Genomic DNA, 27,572 nt, shown 5'->3' on the forward strand with positions numbered 1-27,572 from the left:
AGAGAAAACTTCCTAGACCTTTAAGCCAAGATTTCGCTTAAAGACAAGGAACTTTAAGCCAAGATTTTGAGGTGAGGTTAGTTGAGTGAGGGGAAAAGTGTTCTAGGCTAAAGGAATGGCCTGGTGTGTTTGAGGAGCTAGGAGTACAGCATGTCTTGCGTGCAGAGTAAATGGGTGGAGTGATGGGAGATGAGGCTGGAGGTGAGCAGGGGTTAGTCTGTCCTGCTCAGGGATCTGTACCTTCACCAATGGTCAAAGGGAGCTAACAAAGAGTTTTAAACAACAGTGTACTGTGGTCAGATTTGGGTTCCAGAAAAATCACTGTGGCTTAAGGTTGGAAAATGGATGGGAAAAGGCAAGACTGGAGATAGGGAGACCAGTCAGGAGGCTGTTGAAATTGGTGATGCCTCCAACGAGGGCAGCAGTGGAGGGGATGGAGACAGATATTTAGGAGGTATAATCCACATGGCTAGGATGGCTGACTTGGGGGAAAAGGAAAGAGTTTGAGTTGACTTCCTGGTTTTTGGCTTGAGATTCTGTGTACAAGATGATATTACTGAAAGAGAGAGAGAATAAAAGAAGAGACTCATATTTGGTGGTGGTGGTGATGGGGGCTGGGGGTTAAGAAAAATGAGTTCACTTTGAGATGGACTGAGTTTGAGGACACCCAGGCAAAGATGTCCAGATGCAGAAGGAAATAGGGACCTGGAACTCAGGAGAGATATCAGGGCTGGAGAGAGACCTAGAAGTCCTCAGCATAGCAAGATGACAACCAAACAGATGCAATCTTCCAGGGTGAGTATGATGAATGAATAAATAGAATAGCCTAGGTCTGAATGCTGAGCTAGATGGAGAGAGCCCAGAAAGGAGACCGAGAAGCAATAGCCAGAATTCCAAAAAGGAAAATAAGAGAGTACAGTATTTCAGAAAGCATGGTCAGGAGTGTGTTACATGCCATGGAGAGGCCAAGTTAAGGTAAGAACTGAGAAGCATCCATTGGATTTAGCTACAAAGACCTCAACAGTGACATTGGTTAAGAGCAGATTTAGCAAACAGGAGTGGCCAGAACGAGACAGCAAAGGGCTGGGACTGAAAGGGGAGGTGAAAAACAGATACTGAGTTATAGCAACTCTTTCTAGAAGTGAAGGGAGGGAAGAGCTAAAGTCGGAACAGGTGTTGGGGGGAACATTAAAAAAATACAGGAGAGTCTGGAGCACAAAAATTCGGATGGGAAAATGCTAAGAAGAGGTTATAAATACAGGAAGGGATTGGGTCCTGAGAAGGTAGGAGAGGCAGGGGCCCAGAATGAGGTCAAAGAATTGGTTTTCAACAGGAAGAGTGTCTCTTCCTTTTCAGAACAATAATAAAAAAAAAAAGGATGAGAAGGGTTAAACATCGAGGGTGACTAAAGAATTCACTCTCATGCCTTGAACATGAACTGATATAAACTCTGGTATACATTAGGAGGCATCTGAATCCAAGACTTAAAAAAAAAAAAAACCAAAAAAAACCTTTAGATTTGGAAATCTGTCGCTCTGTTTCAGAAACACAAAAAGTTCTTTTAATCCACACTTTTTTTTTTTTTTTTAGTATTTGGAGTCAAAGAAGACTATTGGGGAGGTACTGTTTACATTGCAGTCTTGTCAAAATATCTTTTAAAAACCACATTGAGTTCACTAGAAAGGAAATGCATTTTTAGTATAAGGCCTTGCAGAGTGCATCTTATTTTAATAAGATGCAGCGATGCATATAAAATAGACTTAAAAAAAAAAGGCTTTGCTTACTGTCCAATCCATGTTTTACCGGAAAAGGTTTTGATAGTGTAACCCAACAACTACTAGGAAATGCATGCCTGCAAATTCAAAGATCATATGACTTGAAGAAACTGCTTTAATCAGTGTTTATCAAATAGATTTAAAACCAGTTCTTAGATCTAATTCAAATATGTTCCTGCCTATTTATAGAGCAAGAGTTTAGGTATTTAGACACAGAAAATGATTTTTTTCAACATTGAGAGTGAATGCTCTACCAGATTTGTTTTGTTTGGGGCTGGATTTTCTTCCTTTCATCCAAGAGCCACTCAGAATTTAAAGATGAATTGTCACAGGGAAGAAAATCTCATTTATCATGCCCTTGACTTTCTGTTTAAAGGGGATACACTTGTCTGTTCCTATGCTCCACCTCCCCGAGAACCACTTTAACAATAAATTAGGCTTGAACTAAAGTTTCTTGATATCAAGCAAAAGTTTTACATTTTAATTAGCTTCGGGAAGTCAAGGGCTATTTTACTAGAAACCTAAAGAGATGGGAGTTGTGCTTAATCACAGACCAAAAGGACCCACCTGCCTCCTTTCTCTGTAATAAAAACACAAATAAAGCAGAGCTACTGATTGAAAACAGCCAGAGTCAGGGGTCAGTGCCTAATGTCAGCTCTCACCGTGGCCAGGGCCATGTGACTCCGTTGTGTGGCCTCGAGAAAGTGACACAACCCTTGGCTTACAGAAGCGGTGGAGAGGTTCCTCTTAAAGAGAGCCCCATCAAGGAAAACTCTCAAGAAATCAGACCCACTTTCTAGATTTATTGGAGGTAGCCTGGCAACATTACTGCTGATATAATGTGAGAATCTTGCTTCATATAATGAAAACCATGTTTGCAAAACTCACGTGGAGGCAGGGGTGGGGGGGAGGGGAAATCCGTTTTTGTATATTTGTGTGTAGGGCAGCCAGACCGTAAACCTTGAAAGGAAACTCTCAATCTGAAATACCGTGCTGAGAGTAGCAGTCAGCGCCTGCAGAAGCCAGGAACATGGAGAAAAACAGTTCAATCCCTCCGCCCCCGACAGAGGTAATGTTCTTCCTCTTGGAAAGGAAAGGGTCCTTCAGCATCTTTTGTCCTCTCACCGCCATCAGCTCCTCTCCCTTTATTATCGCTGACCTCCCACAGACAAACGAAGCCACGGGCCGAGGGAGGAAAATCTGAGGCCCTGTTCTGTCTGGGGCTCCGAGATCTAGAGAGCTGGAGCTACTGATCGGGGTCCTGTCCGGATTTCACCCGGTAGAGGACCCGTCTCCTTTCTCTGGGGTGAGATGCAAACTTGCTCAGACCCCGGACTGGGCGCGCTGGCTGCCAGGGCTCTCCGTGGCGCTGTTCGTGGTGCTGAAGCCTGCATCAAGGCGTGGAGGCAGCAACCCACGCACAGGCGACCGGCTGTCAGGGGCTCCGGGCCCAGATCCACATGAAGCAAGTCTGGAAACAGCTGCCGCCCACAGAGCTACAGCCAGCGCCACAGTTTGGCTCCAAGTGTAGCTCACTGGCTTACTTCCTTGCAACTGCAAAATGGCTGGTTCACTTTTTCTCTTCCCAGGGGGTTTCACAGAGCCCACCTCTGGCTCACCGATCTGGCATATCTCTTTCCTGAGTCCTCCCTGCCCATACTAATTCTCTCACCCCCTCTCCTTCGTACAATACTTTGCCTTTGCAGAGCACCTTACAGTTGGTACAGCCCTCACTGGCACCATCAACTGAGCCGTTTTTCTTACACACATAACCATTCCTCTTCTCTCCCACAGATATTTTTTGCCTTCTCTGCCCCTCATCTCGCAAGCAGGAGACTATCACCTCAGTGTGCAGGGTGGGTGAAACACCTTTACCCATCACAGCAAAACCGCTGATTTCTCCTTGGCAACGAATTCGGAGCGGCAGAGGTTAGAGTTCCAAAGGACCAGGAGAAAGTCCCCTAAGAAATTTCTAGGAAAATACGGGTAGTGGTCAGTAGGGTGGGGAATGGAGACACCGACACTAGGAACAAAGTGAAGAAAAGAGCCTGGGCCTTAGAGGTGCAAGGCTTGTTGCAGTTAGAAGACTCCCGGCAGGTGGCACTCTAGCTCAAGGTGCTTTTGGTAGAAGCCTTGACTGTGCTCCTCGTTCCACCTCAAACTTCCTTTCTGCTAAACAACCCCCTAGCCAGGTTTGGAGGTCTGTCTTCCTCTTGATCCAAGCACTTTGCTAAAAAGCACCGTTCGCACAATTCTATTTACTGTAATACACAATGATGAAGGGAACGTAAGTAAGAAAGAGAGGGTCAGTGTGAGGATTTTTTTCTCATGTGTGATTGATGGTGCTCAGATCAAAACTGTGTAATCATCAATAACATGATTCAGCAATTGGGAAATGTAAACAAGTTGTGCAAGTGCTTGCTTTGGTCAAAGCCCTGGAGGGGCCCATGGGGCTGGGCCAAGCTTGAAGAGGGCAATGCCAACAGGATGCCCTCCCTCCCACCAGGGCAGAGCTGGCTGTGCCTACAGCCTGACTGGCGTGACCTTTGCCTTTTGCAACACACATGCGGTTGGGCCGGCGTTAATGGCACTTCGCAGGGAGCTCCAATTGAGTAAACAAAAAATGCCTTGCCCTGTTCTAATGGAGCACATTATTCTGAGGCCTAAGCCTTCATCCAGTCCCCTGCAGCTGCTCTGCAGGTCAGTGCTACCAATAAAGCAATTAGCCAATGAGAAAACTCTTCTTCCCTGAGGGGGACTCGGGGGCTTTGTTGCAGTTGCTGTGCTTTGCTTTGGGTTTTTAAACAAGCAATCCAAGTTGATCTGAGCCTCTTACATCAGACTCCAGGATGAAGACACTGAAATTGTGTGTTTGCTGAGTGTGATATTTTAAGGAACTGGTCCCTTGTTCAACACAGACTGGAAAGCTCACTGCTTCCTGTTCAATTAACCTGAACCATAGCTGAACTCTGCCCTTTGAACTCACTCAGCAGATAAATACATTAGCTCACCTAAGGAATCATTAATATTTTTCAATCACATAAAACAAACATGAATGTCTGAACACAACCCAAGAGATAGCCAATTAGGAATAGCACATGGAACATGTTGAAAAAAAAATCACAGATGGATGTTATTTACAGAACAAAAAGGGTCAAGGAAGAAATAAAAACGGATCATGCCAACAGTTCTGGAAACAAAGGGGACTTTCATTTCTGTGTTTCCGCAAACACAAAGGGTACTGAGCAATATTTAGCAATTCCTGTTCCATCTACACTGCTCAATAAAAAAAGTTGTACCCTACTCCTGGTCTGGTTTCTACCTATTTCCATCAGAACACACGACTCCAAGCCCTTCTCTTCGAAAGTGACTTCAGTGTTCATGCTCATATACAGAGTCCAAAATATTGCATTTCTGGGGACACTTTATTCCCAATTTGCTACAAATGAACCAAAATAATTTTTGTGGAAGTATCACTGCCTTTAAGTGAACCAGTGTAAATGAACCAAGCTAGTGGCTTGACTGAAATAATTTTACAGTAGAAAATGATGTTCCTGTGACGTTGTTACTCTAGCATCTAAACAGATTTTGTTTTGGGGGGAGGGAAAGAGAGAGAAGAGAAGAGAAAAGAGGAGATCGCTAAATGCATCTATTTTGTCCTTATCCCTGCATGTCGTCTTAGAAGAATGAGAAAAACATTCCCCAACCAAGTCATTACACATTTCAGTTTGATTCAGTTTCACTTCCCACAATTCTGCCTCTTGACTCCTCCCCTCCTACCCCCTTTTCATTTTTGTTTGGTTTGGAGTGTGGGCTTAATGCCCAGCTATCCTAGATGAGAACACTTAAAGGAATATCACAAGCGCAAAGGGTAAATCTATTGAATGAGGGTCTTTAACTATGTGGTTTCCTTAAAGGGAAAGGTTGGATCAATAGGATCAATATGAAAGGTTTCCCTGGCCCTGCATAAAAGGGTAAGGGCTTCTCTTTTCACTGGTTTAACTTTACTCTCTGACAAATGCAAATCAATGGATCTGTGTTTACAACAGATTCCCTAACAGACCCAACCTGGGTAAAGCCCAGAGCCTCGCCCTGGGGGTAGGGAGTCCAAGCTTGCTCTAGGGGGATGCTCTAGGGCAGAGCTTAAGGCCCTGGGGGTGGAGTGGGCTTGCTGCCCACTGGGATCCTGCTGCTGCTGCCTGTGGTCTCTCCAAAGAGGACAGAAAAAAATGGAGCAATGGAGCTCCAGACTCTTCCAAAGATGCCTCAACCCAACATAAACATAAAGCCCAAATTCCTAGGATCTGGTGAGCCAGTCAACCTTGTTTCCTACCAGTATAGATCTGGGAGGTTGACTACACAGAGGAAGCTGGAGTGGGATACCTACAATTGCAGCAGCCCATGCATTTCAGCTCTAGAATTCTCCTTCTGTCCTTTCTTAGGCGGTAACTGGCTCTCTTAGCTATTACAAGGCAAACCACTGAAACTGTGGGTTCTTTCCCCCTTAATTTTACCTTGCCCTTTAAAAACGTGATGCTTTCCAGAGATTACATGACTTCAAGTCAATACCAGTTACAGAGAAATTATTTTTCTTCCTGCAGGAGAAAGTATATGTATATTTGATTACATGAGCCAAAGTCCAATGCTGATTAAATTACGTTGGAGGTGTGCTTCCAACCCAAACAAAGTCTGCTTTCTACAGAAGAGTAATGGATCTTCAAATGGCGAGAGAGGCGCCAAGGTGGAACGCAGAGCCTCCCTTCCCTCTGGGACAAGTTGTGTAGGACGGTTTTTCACAACAATGTCCACAATGTCCACTTCTCCCCCAGTGAGGCTAGCTCTGTCCGCACAGCCCACAGCCCGCCTCCACGCCTTGCCCATCTGTACCCTGCCACGCATCAGAGGGGCTGAGTTACCCAGTCAACCTCCCCAGCTCCTCCTCCCTACCCCTACAAGAACCTGTGTACATTTCTCAGAGTCTTCACCTGGAGTGAGACTTGGAAATCAAAAATCAAGCTTTTCCCAAAGGCACTGAAGTGCATTAGGGGGACAGACTGGGTGATGAAACGGGGTGCTGATGGGCCCCCAGCCCACCTAGAGCAGGCTCTGTACCTGACAGTATAAATATCCCTGTTGGGTTCCCTCATAATGGTCTCCCCCCACCAAGAAAAGTATCCCCTCAGAGAAAGCAATTTTCCCCAGGTCAGGAAAAACAAGGGTCTCTGAGGGGGTTGGGGACGAGGATAACCCAGAAGCTGTAGATGAAGTTTAAGGCCCAGGGTTCCTCAATATTCACCCTTTTCCCCAGGGCCCTTTATCCAGACAATTATTTCTATTTATTCCCTCCTCATTTTCCTTCCTTTGGCAAGAGCCCAGAAGCTAAACCCCTCTGCTTCTCCTCTGAGGTTTCCATTCCTCCAGGGATACCCCGACACGATACCACTTTCCCTCAAGACAGTTTCTACCAACACCAGCCACCAGCAATAGTGTGGTGGTATCCAGTACTTTCTTCCTGAGAACTCTTCAACCCCCTTCCTCCGATCTTCCTTTAGAAACAGGTTCTAAAGCCCAGAAAACCAAGAGGCGACCCTGAAGTGAAATTTTGGATTGAAGAAAGCTGGAGAGGCAGCCTCTTTCCCCCTCAGGGTTCAGGCCTGGAGCTCAAGAAGGTAAACCCTTCCCAGGGTCCCCTGTTACCTCTGGGCAGACATGTGTCTCTAGAGAGAAGTGGGGCTGCTCTCAGAGACACAGAGAATCTGAGAGGCTCAGTTTCCCATCTGCCCCACCCTCACCATTCACCAGGAATCCAGCCCTGTTTTGGGGTTCTAAGATGGGGTTGGGGGAAGAGTCTAAGATTCCACCCTCCAAAAGCCCACTCGCCCCTCCCAGAACCTAAGAGCCCTTCACCGGAGCTTGAGGGGAGGGGCCCGCTGTCTTCCGCACCAAAAGGAAACCGCGCACCCTTTTTGGTTTCTGTATGTGATCACCTGACCTAGTTCACTGTAGGTTTTCAGAAGAGGGGTAGGGCTCATTCTGACTAGGAATCAAGGAGCTGTATCAAAGCTCCCTTCTCTAAGGAAACCCACTGGAAGGAAGATGCCCCCTATCTCTGGGGAGGACAGAAAGAAATGACTGCTTCCCCTTTGCCACACGGCAAAGCAGAATAACGCAAGATTTGGTTTTTTTTCTCTCTCCTTTCCTTCCTCCTTTTTCTCATTTCGTTCTTGGAGAAGGAAGGAAAACACTCCTTTTCGTCCAGGTTGAAACCTTCTCTTGAAGGAAAAGCTTAGTATTTCTAAAACTGGAGAATTTATAATTTCAAAAAACCCTAACAATTTAGTTCTTATCTCACCTCCACTACCGTCCCAGCTCTTTCTTTCCTTCATTCACCTTAGTGTTCCTTCTGGAAGAATAAGCCATTTGGCAAAAGGAGCGGTTGGCAGGATGTGGAGGTCTTCCTGCCAGAGGGAAGGGACAGCTTTGAAGTTCCTTCTTTTCCCGTCAAGGCAGGTGTCTCAGAGAAAACCTCTCTACCAGGGCCAGGCCTGAGTCCCGCATCTCAGAGGGGAAGATCTCTCCAGCTGGTGGGAAGGGGAGCTGGGGCGGGGCGGTTCCGCTGTCTGGTGTTTCTTACCAGCCGGGGCAAGAAACAAGATTCTTCTCTGGTTGACCCAATTAGCCCAGAGCAGACCATTCTGAGGGATGAAGCCCAGGCCATTGTCACTGGGGCCTCGTTTAACTGTCCAACTAATGCACCAGTGTAGAAAGTCTGCGAATGGGAACATTTAATGAGAATGTTCTTTCTTAATGAAAACAAGGATAGAGCGGATCCGCGGGTCCGGAAGCTGCGAGGTTAGCAGGCAGCTTTAGAGACGTCGTTTCTATACGTCTGTGTCTCTATCTCTGCTTGCAAGTTAAGTTCATCTGTACCATTTTTTCTAGGTTCCCACATATATGCGTTAATATATGATATTTGTTTTTCTTTTCAGAGACGTCGTTTCTAAAGTTCGGCTTGGACGTTCCCGCCTATGGAGAGGAGACCGAATTTCCCGGATGCTTTCCATGGAGGAAAGAAGTTGCCCCCGGCCCTGCTGGACCAGATGCGGGCCGCGCGGGGCAGAGGCGAAGGCACCCTGCTTACACGAGAGGACTGGGAGGACTCGGGCGCCGTCCCGTGCGACGCCTTCGGTATACCAACCACCCGCAGAGTCCGCGGCAGGGAGCGCAGAAAGCGGCGTTGCGCGCGCGGGGACTGGGGGAGAGGGCAGGCAGCCTGGCGACAGCAGGAAACCTCGAGTAGGAAGCGGCGGGCTGGGGCCGCACGGGGTGAAGCAGCGGCCAGACCCGAGAATCCGCCTGGAGCTGGGGAAGCAGCGCGGCGGGAGCGCCGGGGAGCCAGGCCGCTGGCGAGCGCTCTGCTGGGAAGAGGGCGCCGTCGGGCTTACTGGAAACGCGCCGGATCAAGTTCCAGATCAATGAAATCTGGGTCCACACGTTTACATTATTGTTGCCAGCATTAATGCTCTTTTAATCTTCTAAACATTATCAGCATCGATCTCCCTCCATATACACATTTGTTTGAGAAAGTGACATAACCACATGGTGGAAAGCCCGGAATAAAAATAAATGCGCAGCCTCTCGCACCGAGGGTGCCGGGCGACCCGGGCTACTTCTCGCCCGCGGGTTCACTACCCTCCCTCGCGTCCCGCCGGCTCGGCCCAGCTCCCGCCCACCCTAATGCGAGTTGGGAAGGTGTTCTCGAGGCACCGGGGACTTGACCAAGCAAGGATGGTAGCGAGCTTTTCAATTATTAATCCGACCAGCCAGCAGGAGAAAACATCTTGTGTTCCGTACCGACGTGGGCTACATTCGGCCTCTCCGGCTCGGACCCCGAACTAAACCTTCGGGAGAGACCGGCTGAGCCCGGCCGAGAGGCTGACCAAAGGGAGGGGTGGGAGTCGGGATGCGGGTCTCTGCGGATGAGGTCCCCGCCCCCGTCCCTAGGCTTAGGGTGGCCTGAGGACGTCCCCTGGCACCAAAAGGAGCCGCGCACGCACGTGGTGCCCCTGGCAGGCGCCGCAGCGTTCTGCCCTGGCCACGCTCCGCCGCCGCGGGCGTCAGGTGGCCCAGGCGACATCCCGTTGGGTTGGTTAAGGGCCCTCCTCTGCCTCAACAGAGTTGGCTCCAGAGTGGCCGCTGGGAGCTGCTGCCTGGGGAGGGCCGGGCGTCTGCTCGCCGCGGGGACGCGAGGCAGGCTCGGGGCGGGCCGCCCCGGGAGCCCGGCTCACAGAAGGCGGAAACCTCGGCAGGGTGTGTCGTCGGAGGGTCTCTGCTCTGTCTTCCAGTTGTTGGAGGAAACCACTCCCGCCACCGGGGCCTCGATCGTCCTTCGCGAGGCGCCCATCCACTTTCTTGCCTGGGTTCTCTCCGTCCCTCCTGGTTCGTGTGTGCTTAGTTCAGAGGCCTCCTGGGCTCAAAGCCAGTGAGGATTTGTGCTTGAACACGCTGGAGTTTGTCCTCGCCGCCTCTTGCCGGGTTAATAAAAACTGCTCTGTGGGAGCCAGCCCCGGGGACCGCGGAAGAGACCCAAGGCCGCATGGTTGCAGTTTCGGCCCTCGCCACCCTTTATGAACGAAGTCGTGCACTTGGAGCCCATTTCTCTGAAATCTACTGTTGAGGCAATCTGAGTTCCCCCATCTTCTCCCTTCCCTTTTGAAATGCTATCCCGGGCTGTGGATACACCGAGGCGGCCGGCGCTTCTGTTGTGACGGGGGTGTACTTCACCTAAGGGTGAGGTTGCCGACACTGGCCGAAATCAGACATCTTAACTCTGTGGTCCCTCAAACCCTTATTTGCTTACCTCTGGCAAGACCCAAAATGAGAAAGAGAAAGGGAAATTAAAAGGAGGGAGAGAGAGAGAGAGAGAGAGATTGAGAGAGAGAACTGGTCTCGATGAGATGGGGGGCTGGTCGGTCTCGGCGAGGTTCGCGCCTGGGAGTCAGGCAGAGCTGCCCTGTAGAGTCACTGGGATTGTTTAACCCCCAGAGCTCAATGGTGTGGGCCCTCAGCAGCGTCCTGGCGAGATTCCGATCCATACTCCTGGAGGAGAAGGCCTCAGCTTTTCTTCTCCATTTGCTCCCGTCCCCTAGCGCTCCAAGCACATAATACCAGTCCCAGCTTCTGCATCAGTGTCTGAAGAGACTGATCTACTGACCCCAAATTGAAAAGCCTCCTATGTAATAATAACCACTCAACACACTTGTAGTTGCTGATCAAATGGCCAGATAAAAAGGCTAAAGCTCTTGTCCCTTTTCAACTCTGGGTAATAAAACAGACACACATTTGAATGCTTGAGCAAAGCGGGGTCCCTCGCAGGAAATTCCCAGTCGCTGAAGGAGGCTTTCAGACTCCCACTGAGGGGGCTTTCTTGCTCCTACTCTGAAAATCCCCGATGCTGCCCGAGGCCAGCCCCTGAGGAGTGGCCCCGGGACTCTCCCGTGGTGGGTGGTGGGACTGGGGTCCCCCAGGGATGCCACACTCTCCCTCATCCCAGCAATGCTGTTGCAAAAATGCTTGAGACCGGCTAACCAGCAAAGCATTACTTTCCAAATCACTTTCAGACATACATTGGCAGAAGGCACGTGTTTTTAAAATCTCTGTCTTTTTCGGGACAGGCGTGAGGGGGCGGCAGCGCTCTGAGATCAGCCGGAGTAGAATAGCTGTCATCCTGCCTTTACCTTACCCTGGTCCCCCCTCCCCAAGACCAGCTGCCAAGTTTCTTCTGGCTGCCTGTGCCCAAGAAGCCAGCCCTTGCTAAAACTCACCCGTGAGGGACTAAAGGCATTTTCAGGGGCCTAAGACAAAGGGGTACCACACTGTTTGGAATTGTCAGTAAGCTTCCAGTTTTTCACTGATATTCTCTATTCACTGCTTACTCTTTGCAAGGAACCAAGAGCAATCAGAGAAAATTGTAGGAGAGGATGAAGAGTAAGCTAAATGAGGAGAAAGATAAAGTAGGTTTCTAAATCCATGCAGAACTATTTGGAGTCCACCGATGTGGGGAAGCCCTTGGGGGGGGGCGGCTAGTTTCTTTACCTTTTCAGGTCAACACGGCGGGGAGATTACTGACTGGAGATCCGAATCCTCCAACAGCGGGCAAAGGCGGAGGCTGTCAGAGTGGAAACGCCCCCTCCCCAAGCCTGGGCGAACACGCTGCCTGTCACATCCCCCAGCCCTGTCCGGCGTAGGTAGAGTGCACCCTATAAGCCAGGCTCAGCGGTGCGAGGAAAGCCCCGGGGAGCCGGAGAGGAAGCCTGAGCTCACAGCTCCGGAAGCGCGTTGTGTGCGGCTCGGAACCGCGCGCTACCCACTACCCGCACCTATGTAAATCACTGCCACCACGAATTGTCCCCCAGATAATCCGACGATCGGGAGGGACAGCCTCAGTCCAAAAGAAGCTGCCCATCTCGGCCTGCAGTCGGGTACCGCGCGTCCTCCCCAGTGGGGTGCCTGGACACTTTGCCCCTCTCGGCCCGTGGCAGGGTCCTGGGGGCAGCGCAATTGCCACGCGCACCGCGCTGGGTCTGTGCGCACTAAAGCGCGCAACTGTGCGCGCAGCTGTGTGCCAGTCGCAGCCACGGCTGCGCCTTTCTCTCTGGTTCCCGCCGCCCACACAGGAGGTTTCTGCGCTCCTAGAACAATAGAGGGCTGTACCTCGCGGCTCTGCCGCTAGAGGAGGCACAAAGAGCTAAGCCGGCTACAGAACAATGTAACCAATGCGTCGACTCGTCCTCTCCCGCCGGCCGCCAGCCCTCCCCGTCGCCGAGCTACGCGCACAATCAGCGTCCGCTTAATGCAAAGGCGGAGCCTGTAGCCCGAGGCCAAGATGCGTTAACTAACCTGCATCTTAATTTTTCTGCACCTCTTCCCGCGAGCTCCCAGCCTCTCCCGGAGGCCCCAAACCTCGGCAAATCCTGGCAGACGCTGGGAGCCGGGCAAGGGCGGCCGGCGAGTGAGGCAGGACGCTCTCTACTCTTAGTTGCTCCTCTCCCGTCCTCCCAGAGAGGTGGATGTGGCAGTCCCAACCTTCGTCCTTGCACCCTCCCCTCACTGTGGGCAGAGACAAGGGAGCTGGCTCCAGCCCGCTCTTTCGATCATAAAGTCCCCGTGCCAATGTCAAGGCCGGAAACGGGCTCGGGAAGCGCTGTTGTATCCTGGTCACCCGTTCTCCGCGTGGGCAAGGCTGTGACTCTTGTCAGTGACCAAACAAGTTTGCCTCCCGCTCCCCCCTCCCTCCCCCGCCCACCAACTGCCTCCATGTAGAGAGACCAGGCAGCTTGGAAAACTGAAATGTATTGCCTAAGCAAGCTCGGAAATGTATTGTCTAAGCAAGAGTTCAAGTGCACAGGGTTTCCAATAAAGGCAATCCCCCTTCCCTGTGAGTCCTGGAAAGAGAGGGCTCCTAGCGGACACGGCGCACCCCCATCGCGACTCCCACAGCTGGGTAAGGTCGGAAGAAGAGGGCAGAGTTGGCACGTTGAGCAAAGTGCGAATAAAATGCGGGTGGGGGTCGGTCAGGAAGCCCGGGAGACAAGGAGGGAGGAAGGAAAAGAAGTAAGAGAAAGGGAGAACAGAAAGAAGAGGAGAGGAGAAAGAGGAAACAGAAGAAGAAGTAGAGAAGAAATAGGAAGTGTGGAGAGGAGAGGAGCCGAGAACCCAGAGATGTGGCTAAGCGCCCTCACCCGGGGCCACAGGCACCCCACCCCGTTGCCCTCTCCCAGCACCCTGGCTCCAGGAGACCCTCTGGGCTTACCTGCCAGGCGTAAGGCAGACATGCGCTGGAACTCGGGCTCCTGCAGCCACTTCCACATCCTGCGGAAGGTCTCCCTGCCAGATTTGAGTTTACTCCACGGTTTGGGGTTCCGGAGCAGGTCGGAGAGAGTCCCCTGAGACCGGCACAACACCCTCTGCGCGAAGATCGCCTGTGGGATGCTGTAGCGCTTCAGCTCGGCGGTGATGCGCTGGGCCACCTCTTTGGTGTTGATCTCCTCCAGCTGGCCTGATGTGGCCACCTGCGATCCCGAAGAGGACGAGGGTGGCCTCTCACGGCTAGGCGCCAGCACCGGCCCATGGGACTGAGCGTGGCCCGGGTGGTGTAGGCCGTTGAGGTGCGACATCATGGCCGCGGGCGGGGTGCCCAGACCGCGGGATAGGTGTTGCTCACCGCGGGTCAGCATGGCAGTGTGGTGCGCGTCGAAGTTGGGGCTGAGCATTTTGTCGTGGCCCGGGGGCCCGTAGCTGGGCAGGCTCTGCTGCGCGTTGTGGAGGCCGCCCAGCCCGTTGCCCAGCGGTGTGGCGGCCAGCGGGGACAGGCTCTGGCTCATGCCGGGCATCTCCTTGTAGGGGCTGTAGAGGTTGTTCATGGTCGGGAGCCCGCGCTCGTCGCGCATGAGGGTGAAGCTGCCGCTGACGTTGCCCGACAGGCGCTGGTGGTGGTGGTGGTGGTGATGGTGGTGGTGGGGGTGCGGGTGCGGGTGGTGGAACTTGTCCGACACGGTGGAGATGGGCGGCAGCGGCTGGAGCGGCGTCAGCGTGGTGTAGGTGTTGCTCATGCCCATGCCGGGCGGGGACGAGTCGCAGGACATGCTCATGGCATGATGGAGCGGGATGGAGAGCTCGGGCCGGTAGTCGCCGCCGTCCAGGATCGAGGCCATGCTAGTGACCATGGCCGAGCGCGACGCCGCCGCTGCAGCTGCTGCCGCCGTGCCCAGCTCCTGGTGCGCCGTTGGCGGCGGCGGCGGGCCCCGCAGCGAGCCAGCGGCGCCGCGGCCCGCGTGGTGAGGGCTGGTGTTGGCCAGCAGCTCCTGCTCATGGCCCGGGCCCCCGCCGCCGCCCCCGCCGCCCCCGCCGCCGCCCCCGCCGCTGCCGCCGCCGGCCGGCCCGTGCAAAGTGCCCAGACTTTCCATTGTCAGCTCCGGGTTCATGGCGCAGCCTTCTAGGTCTTTGGTGAGGCATCGATAGGCGGTGTAGGCAGCCTTCATTCAGTCCATCGGGGCCCGGGGGCGGCGGGGGCGGCGGGGGCGGCCGGCGGGCTGGCAAGGCGCGCGTGGCGGAGCTCTGCCGCGGGAGCAAGGGAGGGCGCGGGAGTGCGTGAGCGTGTGGAGGGGGAGCGTGCGTGCGGGTGTGCGCCCCGGGCTGCGGGCGGGCGGGCGGGCGGGCGCGTCCGGGGTGGGGGTGGGGTGGGGTGGGGGCGGACGGGGCGTGTGTGCGGGAGACGGGAGGGGGCGGGGAAGGAGGGAGGGATCACCGAGTCCCGCCGCTCGGGGCGGCGCGCTGCCTCGCCATGTCCGAGCCCGCTCCGGCGCCGACGTCTTCTGTTTGGGTGAGCGGGAGCTGTCCAGAAGGGCTCTGCCGCTCGCCGGGGCAGCCAACCTACCTTCCCGGACCCGGGGCGGGGCAGTGCCCGATGGGCGCCGCGAGCAGCCACTGCGTGGCCGCGACTGCCCCGGGAGGCGGGCCTCCTGCGCACAGCTACCAATGGCTGGGAAGGGGGCGGGGCCGCGCGGTTCACGTTTGGCTGACGGCTCTGTGCTTTTTTTTTTTTTTTTTTTTTCCTCCTTTGCCACTGGAATCAAACGTCAAGGAGAGGGAGAGAGGGAGGGGAAGAGAGGGTAGTGGGGAGAGAGAGGCGAGAGAGCGAGTGAGGGAGAGAAATTACGTTAAAGATGCCGCTCTGTGTCTCTCCGGAGCTGTTGCGACCTGGGCTAAAGGGCTTTGCTTCAGTTCCCCTTGCTTCACCCCAAAGCTTTTATCGAGGCAAGCCAGGAGGGAAAGACTCCAGCTACGTGCTGGTGTAAAAACAATCCCACGTCTCCTAACAAGCCACTTCCTAAGCGTCCCTAGCTGGGAGCCAGTAGTTTAGCCTTTTAAAATGCGGGCGCTAATGTATTCTAATGTAGGGTAAATTCCCGAGACTGGGGAGTGCGGAATCTACGGGGCGAAGGAACTCCAGCGCCCTCGCTGCGTGCGAGCTGCGGCCGGCGGACGCAAGCCCACCCGCGGCGCGGGCCGCAGTAATGCCTGCAAAGTTAACACAATAACATCATTTAATTACCCGGCAAGCCCATAAATCTCTCAGTTATGAGCCTTCAGAAGGGCCCCTGCTAGATTGCAGAACAAAACTAGAACACCAGGAGCTACGGTTTCAAGGTGACCAAATGCTTGCTGCGCGAGCGAGTTAGAAAGGAGTGGTGGGAGGGGGCGGGGGCTGGAGGGGGGTAGTGTACAGCAGGGTTGTTGCCGATGCCTTAGTTAGCAAACTTCTCCTGGGGGTAGGGAGTATGTAAACGTCCGGGACGTTACTCGCGGATCTTTCCCCTAACACACACACACACATACACACACACACACACACGTCTCTCGAATCCCGGGAGAGGAACGCCCTGGGTTACGGCTGTGGATAGATGACATGGAGCCCATATCTGTATATCCAAACCTTGTTTCTGAAAAGACCAGAGCCCTGGTGAGTTCTAGAACGCTCGCAAGCCGCAGCTTTGAAAAGTGTACCTTCATCTACCCAGGATTGCCGTTGTTTAGTAACCCCTGGTCGGCGACTGGGAGTGGAGCGGGGGTGTAGAGAGAAGGTGGAGATTTCTGCGGCCCGGGTTGGGGTGGAGGGGGTAGTTGAAGGCAGAGAGCCACTCGGCATTGAAAACCTTACAAGAAACAGATTCTTCCGAAGCAGATTGCGTTCTGTTTGCCTGCGAAGATTCAAGCTAGCTGAGGTTGCGCAGATGTTGCCTTTGTTTAAAGAGACAGTAATTAAGGACAGGGTGGACATAAGTTGGAGAAGCGTGACCTATTTTCTTTTGATCAGCTGTCAAAAGAAGAGCAGGGGGTCTCCTTAAGACAGCCCCCTCCAACAACTTCCAGCTGTTAGAGAAAACTTGATAAGAAAACAAGGACACAGTCTGGAATACTGTATATGCCTCCCTAGCGCTAGAGAAAGGTTTTATTCATTTGGAAAACAGTTCTTAGTCTGGTGACCTTTTACGGCTGCCCTCCTCTCTCTTCTAGCTACAGAGCAAAAAAATCCACCCCCTCCCACATCATGCTGTCACATGAATGTACAGTGACTACTTCTAGATCAACTTTATTGAGTTCTGGCCAATACCGTGCCAATTATTCTTTCAAATAGCCTCTTCTTGTGATATCAAAGCCTGGGTAAGAAAGTGGATGATCCCCTGCTTTGCTAGACATACTTTTCTAGATGCTCACATCTTTTAATGTCACAGTACTAGACAGGTAAAATCACTCAGGTTTCTGTTTCTCTGACTTTCCTCTCTCCCTCACCTCTCCTACCATCTCTCTTCCCCCTCCCCACCTTATATATGGCAGCTGGACATTTGGGATAATTTGAAAATTAATGTTTGAAATACACACCGAGTTGAACAAAAGTTCATAAGAGTGCAATCCCGTTGGTCCAGGAGTGCTCAGACACTGAAATAAGGCAGGAGAGGAGCAAGACAGGGGAAAAATCTGTCTGATGTGCCCCAGTGCCGAAGGCAGCCTCCTCTGCCCTGGCTTCAGGCTCAAGCAGTGGCCAGTGACCCCAGGCTGGGACATCTGGTAGGCACTGCCTCCGTTCAGAAACCAAGGCATATAAATTGCCATTTAAATAAAATTTCAAAATTATAAACTCATTTACCAGGCTACCAGGATAAATCTGCTGCTGGGTATTCCACCTCGGTGTGCCTGGGAGCAGTCACGTGCTGGGGAGTTGAAAGGTGAGTTGCATATTCTCGCTGCCTCGCTCCTTCCTCCCTCCCTCCTCCCCTCCCCTTCCCTCGATCAATATTGGCGATCTCAGGGAAATCATGAAATCGTATTGGCTTCTTTGTGTATAATTTCATTGGGCTAGATTAAAGCAGACTTTTCACGTTGTTTTTCTGATAGTGGTTTGAGGTTTTATATTTCAACCCAAAACCCATTTAAAAGAAAAATTAATGTGCTTGTTTACTCAGCATCCTAATTTTTACTGAATTAAGTTTGCATGTTTTCTCCCTTTCTTTTTAAACCAGAAAAATAGTATCTACTTGAAGATAATTTTAAGAATATCAGTACTAATACAATTTTCAAATATGTTTTGAAATATCTTTGATTTTTTTCTCTATAGTTCTTCGAGAAAATAAAAAGGAAGAGTTGCTTTCTAACCACCCCTTGTTAAGCACACATGCTCTAACCTTCGGAAGTTCTACGACTCAAAATTTTTTCTTTTAATTTGAAGTTACATTCCTGTTCCCCCTGACCGTATAGAAATGTGGCAGCAGAAGTGCTACTTCACGACTGTTAGAATCTGGACAAACAGTTGCACCAGCCATTATATCAGGAGCAGGATATCCATTACTTAGAATACCCCATTCGCAGGGCCGATTTTCTTCAAGACCAAACACTTAAACGATTCAAAAGAAGTCTGTAAATAAAATGCAGCTTTGACAACAAATATAAGCTATTGCACTGTAAAAGAAAAAAAAATTGAATTTGAGCAAGTGCAGAAAAAGACTGGAAAATTTTACTGGACTTTTCATATGTTTTTTCACATTAAAAAAATATTAAGGGTCTGAGAGGGAGAGAGACGTGAACATTCAATTAAAGCAGAGACCCTATAAATTATTCACGAAAAAAAAATAAACACACCACAAGTAAACCCAATCTGGATAAGGGGTCCAATAGCTCTGTTTTTACTAAACAACTGTAACCACAGCCCAAACCCTGGGTAGAACGGGGGCTGCTTATTTCCACCCAAATGTTCAAAATCCTGAAGAAGGTTTTGTGTTGGGCGGAACGCATTTGCGCTACAACTAGGTTTATCAGAGCAATACAAAAAGACATAATGGTGGGCTGACTTGGACTATTTTATTTTTGTCCTTCCCCAAACCATCTGGCGTGTGAGTGTAGGGGTATTGATCAGGATCTGTGAGCTGCAGACCCCATGCCAATCCATAGCGTTTCTGGCAATCAGCGTCGCCCATGAATTGCAGCTGTCTGTGCAGCTCCCGAACAGAAACCTTCGAAAAAGTCCCCCACTTATCAAACACATCATCCGTTCAGGGGTAAGTCAATATCATTTCTTTGTCATTCCATGAGCAGGGATTATGCAGGAGAAAGTTTTTGTTGTCTGTTGTATCTGCTGCTGTGCCTTTTTTTTTTTTTTTTTTTTAAAGGAAGGAGAGCAATTTTCTAGCCATTGAATGGTAATGGTTTTCCAGAAAGGCCTCAAGCGTTTGTAGGAATCTGACGACAAATACTGTTTTAATATTGTGGGGGAATTTTAAGAGGATGGGGACATTCTTATGTTGCTATACACAAACAATAATAGTGATAATAGAGGGTTCCTTTTAATGACGGAGGATTTTCTCCCCTTTTCTCGCAGCCCCTGGTGATGAAGACGCCGCAATTCTGTGATTACACTTGCAGATGGACGGTGGGTGCTAGTGGCGGAAAAGGCGTCTTCGGAATTGTGGCTCTGTTTGATATCTCCATTAGCTGCAGTTTTCTTCTGCTTGAAAGCTCGGGCTGGTTGAGCACAGGGAGAAGAAAACCAAAACCGAAGCCTAGCCCCGCTAACTCCCTTCGGCCTCTGAGCTCAGAAATTCACTGATACTTATCAGTTTCCAGGTGAATCTAGCAAAGTCTGAAAAAAAGTTTTCTAGATGTTGAGGCCGAACCGGTCTTTTTTCGTCTGCTTCTGGCTCTGCGTGGATATTGTTAAAATCGAAAAGGCCAAGTTAGTTAGAAGAGCTGGCGGGGGACTGCCCTGGACTTTTGGGTGGACGGACAGACACTTTGCGCCAGGGTCGGGGGAGAGTTGGCGTTTGTTAGTGTTCTTCCCACCCTCAGCTAGCCTCTTAGGAAAAGAAAAACGAAGCTCCCGGAGCCCTCCCTGCCGGGGGAGCGTTCTCTCGGAGCCCTAAGCCCCGGTGCCTGGATTCGAAGGTGGGGAGTAGGGTCGCGGGGCGAACCCAGCGGGGTGTCGGGGCCTGGGCTTAACCCACCTAGCCTCAGTAGTCCAGGCGCGGGGAGTGGGCGAGCTTGGGGGAGGGGAGGGGTGGAGGAGACTCCACCCCAAGGAGCTTTGGCACCTGCTCGGGGCGGCGACTCCGGACAGGCAGCGGCAGCCGGAATCCCGACCTCCGCAGAGCAAAGCTTCTTGCGCGTCCGCCTGCCTAGTTTTAAAGAAGGCTTGGGACTATGTCGGCCGACCTTGATCGCCGCCCTCCACTCCCTCAGAGAGGGGACTGCTGGAGTTTTGTGTCCTCAAGGAAACACACACACACACACACAACGTTTCTGTCCTCCTTCCTCCCTGCCCTCTCTGGGTTCCCCGGCCCCCTCGCGGGAGGAGTTTGCGCGGGGTGGGTGCCCGGGCCTCTGATCTGGACCCGAGATGACTGTCGCCAGGGCTGGGTGCCGGGACTGCAGTCCCTGCCAGGGCACTTTCCTTCCTTCGAATTCGAGGCTCACAACAGACTCTCCTCTGGGGGCCCCCCTTCCGGTTCTGTTTTAGAGGCTGCTACCGCTCTGGAAGCTGGTGGGAGAAATAATTTGACTCTTGGGGGAAATTTAAAAAGTGAAGGGGAATTTGAGGATTCAAAGCTGCGAAGATCAGTAGGCTGATTTACTTATTTATCTATTTAGTGGGAGGAGGGGGGGGCGGGGAGCCGGAAACCTGACTCACAACTACGTAGGCTTTTTTCCCCCCTAAAAGAACGTTGAGCTTTAAAAAAGCAACTTGTTAATCTGAAAACCATAACTAATTTTCTCCTCACCGGCCTTCAGTTCCTGTCCCATGATTTCTCTCTCCCCCACAGCCCCGAAGTCTTGGTTTTAAACCGCGTGGAGCTGCGGTCGCATTTTCTTTTTACAGTGGGTTTCCAAAAGTACCATCCAAGTATACTTAAAGTTTTCCTTTCCTCCAGTTGTCACCCCACAAAAGAATAACTGGCTTGAGGTCCTTTTGTTCAGGTCAACTTGTGCGTGAAATCTTTTTGTTGTCCTTTCAAAGGGAAGGCAAAAGTTGCAGTTGATTTTAAAAAGGACGAATTTAACTCTTTGAAAGTGGAGCTGTTTTCAAGTTGCTCTGAGACACTAAGCACGGGCGTCGCTTTTATTTATTACCTTCTTAAAACGATCATTTATTTGCTCTGGACATAATTTTTGATTGAGGATTCAATATTGTTTAGACATTAATACAGATACCTAGCACTTCCCCTCTCTATGCAAATGGGAGGGTTTAAAATTTTTTTCGTATAATTTCAATCGTCTAGCTACAGTTGATTTTTTTTTAAAGTACAGAGTATTAAAAAAAAAAGAGTTGGTCAGATTTTAGACTTGAAAAATATTATTTCCGATTTCAAAGATAATATTTCTGTTGGAAAACTGAAAACCAACCCAGGGGTATAAAACATTTATGCGAATCAGACCATTTCTTTTTTTTTAAAAAAATCGCATGATATATACTTTTTAGATTCCTGGGATATCAGCTTCCAAGGATATTAAATAACCAAGGAGTCCGAGCTGATTTTTCAAGGTGATACAATCAAAAGTATAATAGAAAACACACTCGGATTATTTTAGGAGCATTTAATTTTTGGAAAATCGCTTCGATGCCACTTTTGAGAAATTCTGAATTGTTTCGCTTCCACATGTGTAAAAAAAAAGCAACTCTGGCCAACCGTAGGGTTCAGGGGCGGCCGTGGTCGTTCGAGGAGCGGGCCACGGTCCCCGCGGGCCACTCCATCCAGCGCCGGGCCGGGCCTGGCCGGGCCGGGCACAGGTGGTTTGGCTGCTTCTAAAGATGCCGGGCTCCGAGGGCGTCCTGCCGCCGGGGTTGGGAGAGCGATGCCCGCGGCGCTCCTGACTCCGGGGAGACCTGTTGGCCTCGAGGAAGCGGTGTTTGCGCCGACCAGCCGGCTCGGCGCGGAGACCGGCGTCGAGGCCGCGGGCGCGGGGTGGCCGCGCGGGAGGCTGCGAGCGGCTCCCCTGTCGGACCGTGCCCTCCAGCTGCCCGGGTCCTGCCCTCCCGGCCCCGCGGAGCTCGGAGGCCCCGGGGCCCGCGCCCAGCCGCTTCTCGGGGAGGGGGCTGCGCGGCCCCGCGGCTCGGGAGGCGGAGGGAGCCGGCCAGGATTGATGTCTAAATCAATGCCGTTTCTAGGCGCTTCTCTCTACTTCCCTCCATCTTTCTCAAAGGCAGATCGCCTCCCGAGAGTGGATTTCTTCTCCCTTCGCGAAGTCGGGGAGAGGAGAGCGTCCGCACTTAACTGAAACCTCAGCGCCACGCGAGGTCCCTGAGAGGTGGAGGGGACCCGGCATAGGCACCCACATGGAGGGAAACTGCGGGCCTGGGAGCCGCTCGTCCCTCCTCATCCTCCTTTCTTCCTCAGGCTGCCCCCCCCTCCCCCATTGTTTCCTACACCTGAGCTCCTGCTTCCCTCGCCCACCCTGAATGGCGCCCCGGCTCGAGCCGCTCTCCCAGCGGTGGCACGTGGCGAGGCCTGCCCCCGACCGCCCTTCTATCTCCCAACTGGACCCCCAATTTGACGGGATCCGGAAGGGGAGACTCATAGTCTCCGACGCCAAACCCGGCCCTGCTCAGGCCGGCCTGGCTGCTTCTGATTTAATTATTCACTGATGAATTAGACAGCTGCAATTGTGAAAAATCAGCGGCCACTATTGATTCCCGGAACGAGTAGGGGGTGGGGTGGGGAGGCCGCGGGGCGCAGGAGGAGGGCGGGGAGTCGGCTCCGGCCCTCGGGTGCCCTCGACCGGGCGGCCTCGCCGAGCCCCCGGCCCCCCGCCGAGCACGCGGCTAAGCAGGGCCTCCATGCCTCAGGCTCCCCTCCTCGCGCGAGGCCCGCCGGGGCCCGGCTGTGTGCGCGCGGGGCCGACAGGCCTGGTCCGTCCCCCTCGGGCCTGCGCTGGCCTACTGCGGAGGAGAAGGAGGAGAACTGAAGACAAAAGGCAGGACCGGGGGAGGGACGCTCCCTCAGGGCTCGCGGGGGGCGGCGGGGGCCTCAGGCTCGGCGCGGCTCCCGGGCCGGCCCCCGCGTCCTGGAGGCGGAAGGGCGCACCCGCGGCGCTTCCGGTCTCCGCACGCCCGGCTGGGGGGCCTCGTGCGGGCGCCGCCGCCGCCCGGCTCCAGGATGCCCCAGAACGCCGGTTCCCCGCAGAGGCCGCCCTCCTCGTGGGCAGGGCGGGCCACGTTCGGCGGAGAGTGGAGACTTCGCGCCGCCGCCGCCAGAGCAACAAGTCCAGGCGGGCTCGAGGCGGCGGCACCCCGAGGGCAGGCAGTGGATGCCATTTCCCTCTCCTTTGTACCAAACTGAGTCAGAAACGTGCGTCCTGAGGAGGAGTGTCTGTGTGTCCTCAGAATAAGGAGTTGACACACCTGTGTGGAGGATACATGCTAAAGAAGCCGTTACGGTTCTCACTGACCCAAAAAGGTAGAAAGATTTGGTGTATATACATAGCGTGTGAGAATCACCCCCTCTCCCCGCCTCGCCCTTGTATCTGTACCAGAAAAGCACTGGCAACCGGAGAGTAGTCCTTTGACGTATACATTTTATGCCCGCTTCGTTGGGCGTCTTAAAACCATGCGGTTTTCCATTACAATTTGAAATTATTTTCTTATACGACATTTTATAGGAATCAAATTATACAAGAAATATGTAGGCTATGTAGAGCAAAAGTATTACAGGTATAAAGCTCCTCATTCCCGATGTTTCACTTTTCTATTTCCTTCTAAAACTGCTCTTAAGTATTTTACTGTCTTACTTTGTTGGAGGAATGTGTGCTTCAGACTTTATCCTGGAAAGAGTTGAGCACTGGCTCCCTGGAGATCAGATATAGAGTCAAAAAGGGCCCTCTCACTGCATTGCCTGCTTCATAAGCCATGGGCTGAGTACAGGTCACTGAACACAAAATGGCCTTTCCTCTCTTGCTTACTGAGATGGTTTAATGGATTTTGTAATGGTTTTCCAACTATCAGACTGGGGAAACCTGGTTTGGGGGCATTGTTTTCACATCAACCAAATGCAGTGCATTATGTCAAATTCTTTATCAATATAAATCGGTGACAAGATAATGGAATTTTCTGGGATAATTTTGAAACATCATGTTTTGAAACACCAGGTTTCAAACATGCTTTGTAATTTTAAATGTGGAAAATCCTTAAAATTTTCCATTAAGTTGATCCTGGGCTTGGTGAAAGTTCCGGGAATCCTTTCAATAATATTCTATATACATCTGGTACAAAACTATGATGTTTGATCTGGTTGCAGTTTTTAGTAGGTCTCTCCCTTCCAACTTTTTTTTTTTTTTTTTAAGTAGGAGACTTTGTCCGGGAGGGAGTGAATTAGGGTGAATTTCAACCTCCAGTAAAATAGAGGTGGGGTGAGTGGAAATATTTTTAGGAATTCACAAACCAACTAAGGTTACCTAGATTCATATGATTAAGGCAAGGATTTTGTGTTTTGGGAGGACAGAGTTTTTGCCTTTGCAGATGCTGTTCCCAGTGACGAACTATGTTCATCCCCAGTGAACTTGGCTAATATCAACTCATATCTGAAGCTTCAGTTGCCATTTTTATACTTCTTTTTTGAAGCTATTTGCATATCTGATTTTCTTTGGAATTTTTTTTACTTTCTTTTCTTCTCATACTTTAGTTTTTCTCCTAACTCTTATTCTAAACTTCTCTTTTTAGAGTTATTACTTAATTAAATTACTCATTACTTAAGTGATACCACTCATAGTGGTAAGTAATGCTATGAGATATCGTGGCATACTTGGGGAAATGATGACTAACCCTAGTTTAGTTAAATTTTTTTTTTTTACTTGACTCTTTCATCAAGAAGAAGTTGCCTTTGTTAAATATTGTAATTTAAATATTGGGACATAAATGGGGGTAACTTCGTAATGATTAGCTTCATATTCCAAAAGTTTTCAGGCTTCTCCTTTTCAAAAATGAATTTTCTTTTAGTTCTAATTCCAAGTGACGTAATTCAGTGAGTGGGTTCTGGGTTTTTTGGTTCCTATCTGTAACTAATTTACAGACCAAGAAAGACAGAAGGAACAGAAAACAGAATGAGAGAACAGAAACTGTCATGGTTTAAAATGATTCATGAGACCAGAATTGCTTCAGAGTTATGTCATTTTTGGGAAAGTGTTACAAATTTTTGATTAAGGGATTTCTTCTGAGGGGAATTTTAAGTTTTATGTGGAAAAATTGCTTGTTTAAGTCCTGTTTTTTCAAAGGGGAACCATAGCAATATTTACTATATCATCAAAGTGTCCTGGCTGGAGAGATGTGGGAAGTTTCAAGGGTCATGTTTAACATCAGGTTTGTTACACAATATAAGCAAACAGTAGCAACCCTGGATATCTTGTATTCTTGATATTCTGAAAAAAAAATGGGGTGTCAATCAAATGAACATATATTAAACCAGGGTCACTTACCTTGTAAATGAACCTCTGTATGTACCCATTTTAAAAGTGAATAATCCCTTGGAAAACCAATTAATCATATATATGTATATGCTTAAAATGTAGATTTCTGTAAGTCGGGGTTGCTTACAGTAGTGAGTAGTTAGGGTGGGGTGGGTGGGGTGAAGCAGGCAGTGGAAGAAGTTACATCTATAGTAGTTTATCCATAACAGGGTAAAGTTTTTCCCCTTGGTTTATTCTCCCCTTTATGACACTTCAAATCCTACCAACCTTTAATACTGTGTTTGTAAACTTTCTGGGTGATATCCACACTAGGAAATGGATTTTACATTGCAACCCTAGTACATATATATGCACATTTCAGGAAGGAGAGACATCTTTTAAAGTGCCCTTTTGTAGCCAAACTTGTATTTGAAATTAATTACTAAATTTTAGAACCTTGTCTGATTGTTCTGAGAGGTGTCATTTTCTTCTCTGTATACCGTGTGCTTTTCTTGCTGCTCATTCAGTACATATCATCTAAAGCTTGGTATTGTTATTTGTGTATGAGGTTCATTGGCTGTTTTAGGTAGTGAGCACTTGAGGATGCCTTCCTGGAGGTAAGTCTCTAGTGGTATGCCACAGGGCTCTTGACGCTATCTTGTTCAATATTTCTTTTGAAGCCTTTACTGAAGGTTAGAAGGTCTACTCATCAAATTTGTAGGTGACACAGAGCTAGCACTCATAGCTAATATATTGAAAGACAAAATCAAGATTCAAAATGAAACATGAATGTTGGAATGAAAACCAACATGATTTAATCGAACAAAGACCAGTATGAAAGCCCTTTATTGAGGCTGAAAATATAAATCAAAGGAGGTTCCTGGATTGTCACAACAATGCATGTGCAAAAATGGAGGTATTAGTTTACTCTAAATGCAAAATGATACAAAAGTATTATGCTGCATAAAAAGCTAATGTAATTTTAGGCTAAACTAATAGAAATATGGCATATAGCTTACAAAGAAGGTAATAGGTTCCCTGTATTCTGGGCTGGAGGCTTATCTAGCTCTAGCTACCTCATTTTAATATAGCTATTGATAAGTTAAAGATTACCATGGGCTCTCAGGGTGTGAGGGAAGAGGAAACCATGCTTTACGTGGAAGAGTTAGAGCACATGTTTAGGCTGGAGAAGAGGCAAATGGTGTGGTACATGATTGCCACTTCAAATATTTGCCTAGCTGTCATGTGGCAGAGGGGGTAGAGTATTTTCTCCTGATCCTCGGGGCAGAGTTAGGACCAAAGGGTAAAAGTGACAGGGGAGTTGACTTTGATTCTAATAATTAAGGTTGTCCAAGAGTACAGCAAGTTACCACATGAAAAGTGAGGTCTTCATCCACAGGAGTGTTCTGCACAGGCTGAGTGAACATCTGGCTAGGATGCTGTGAATAGGGATCAGCTGAATTAGGCAGCAGGTTGAAATAAGTGATCTTTCTGGCTGAATTCCAGAATTTTCTGAATTAATTATTTAAAAATATTGTGCAAGTGATTTTATATAGATGATTTTAAGAGAGAGATTAATATTAATACGCTTGTAGGAACTTTAAATGTACATGGTAGAGCATTTTCTGTCTCAAAGTGCTGTAAAACCAATCCCTTATTTATGAAAAATACAACTTCATTATTTCTTGTCTGCGTTTTTAAAATCCAAAACAAGCTCTGAAAATCAAAAGTTTTTCTAATCTCATGTTGAAATAGCCTTAACTGAACTGATGTGAGACTATTTCAGTCTTTATCCCACTTAGAATGAACATTTGTACATACCTCTGCAGAAATATTATTGTGTTTAATTACAAGGTGCTTTCCCAGACCCTGTTGGGGGTATGTCGTATGTGATTTTTTGCTGCTAACACGTTTCAAATATCTGAAAAATTCTCAATTCTAAACCATCTATCTCCAAAGGATTTGGTTAAAGGATTGTTATTATTATCCATACTTAAATTATAATTAGATAGTTCTTGTTTTTTCAGAGTAACTTGAATCCATTGGCCAGAAGTCTAGACAATAAGCTACATTACTAACCTATGCTAGAATGATTCTCAAGAACTATTACTGAGTCCCTAAACCTTGTCACAGAAGGAATTTGCTTTATAAGCCAAATTTATACTAGATAATGAAACGATAAGTTGCTCTGCTGTTTCCATATTTATTTTATGAAGAGGTTAGTGGCAAAAATGATCAATGTCAAAGGTCTTCTCCCAAGCATATCTGATATTCCTTAAGGCTGGCTCTGGGTGACAATATCACACTTTTCTGGCC

General features: G+C 49.9%; 1 protein-coding gene across 1 annotated transcript in view; it reads right to left on the bottom strand.

Annotated features, from left to right (window-relative positions):
* ONECUT2 (one cut homeobox 2) overlaps positions 1-14,815 on the bottom strand; it is a 38,733-nt gene extending 23,918 nt beyond the window's left edge. Inside the window, exon 1 of the mRNA XM_061170080.1 lies at positions 13,588-14,815. Within this exon, the coding sequence (XP_061026063.1) occupies positions 13,588-14,815 (1,228 nt within the window). The remainder of the gene's footprint in view (positions 1-13,587) is intronic.
* Positions 14,816-27,572: the final 12,757 nt, after the last annotated feature.

This window comes from Eubalaena glacialis, chromosome 15 (genome assembly GCF_028564815.1).
Source record: "Eubalaena glacialis isolate mEubGla1 chromosome 15, mEubGla1.1.hap2.+ XY, whole genome shotgun sequence".
NCBI classification, from domain to species: domain Eukaryota; kingdom Metazoa; phylum Chordata; class Mammalia; order Artiodactyla; family Balaenidae; genus Eubalaena; species Eubalaena glacialis.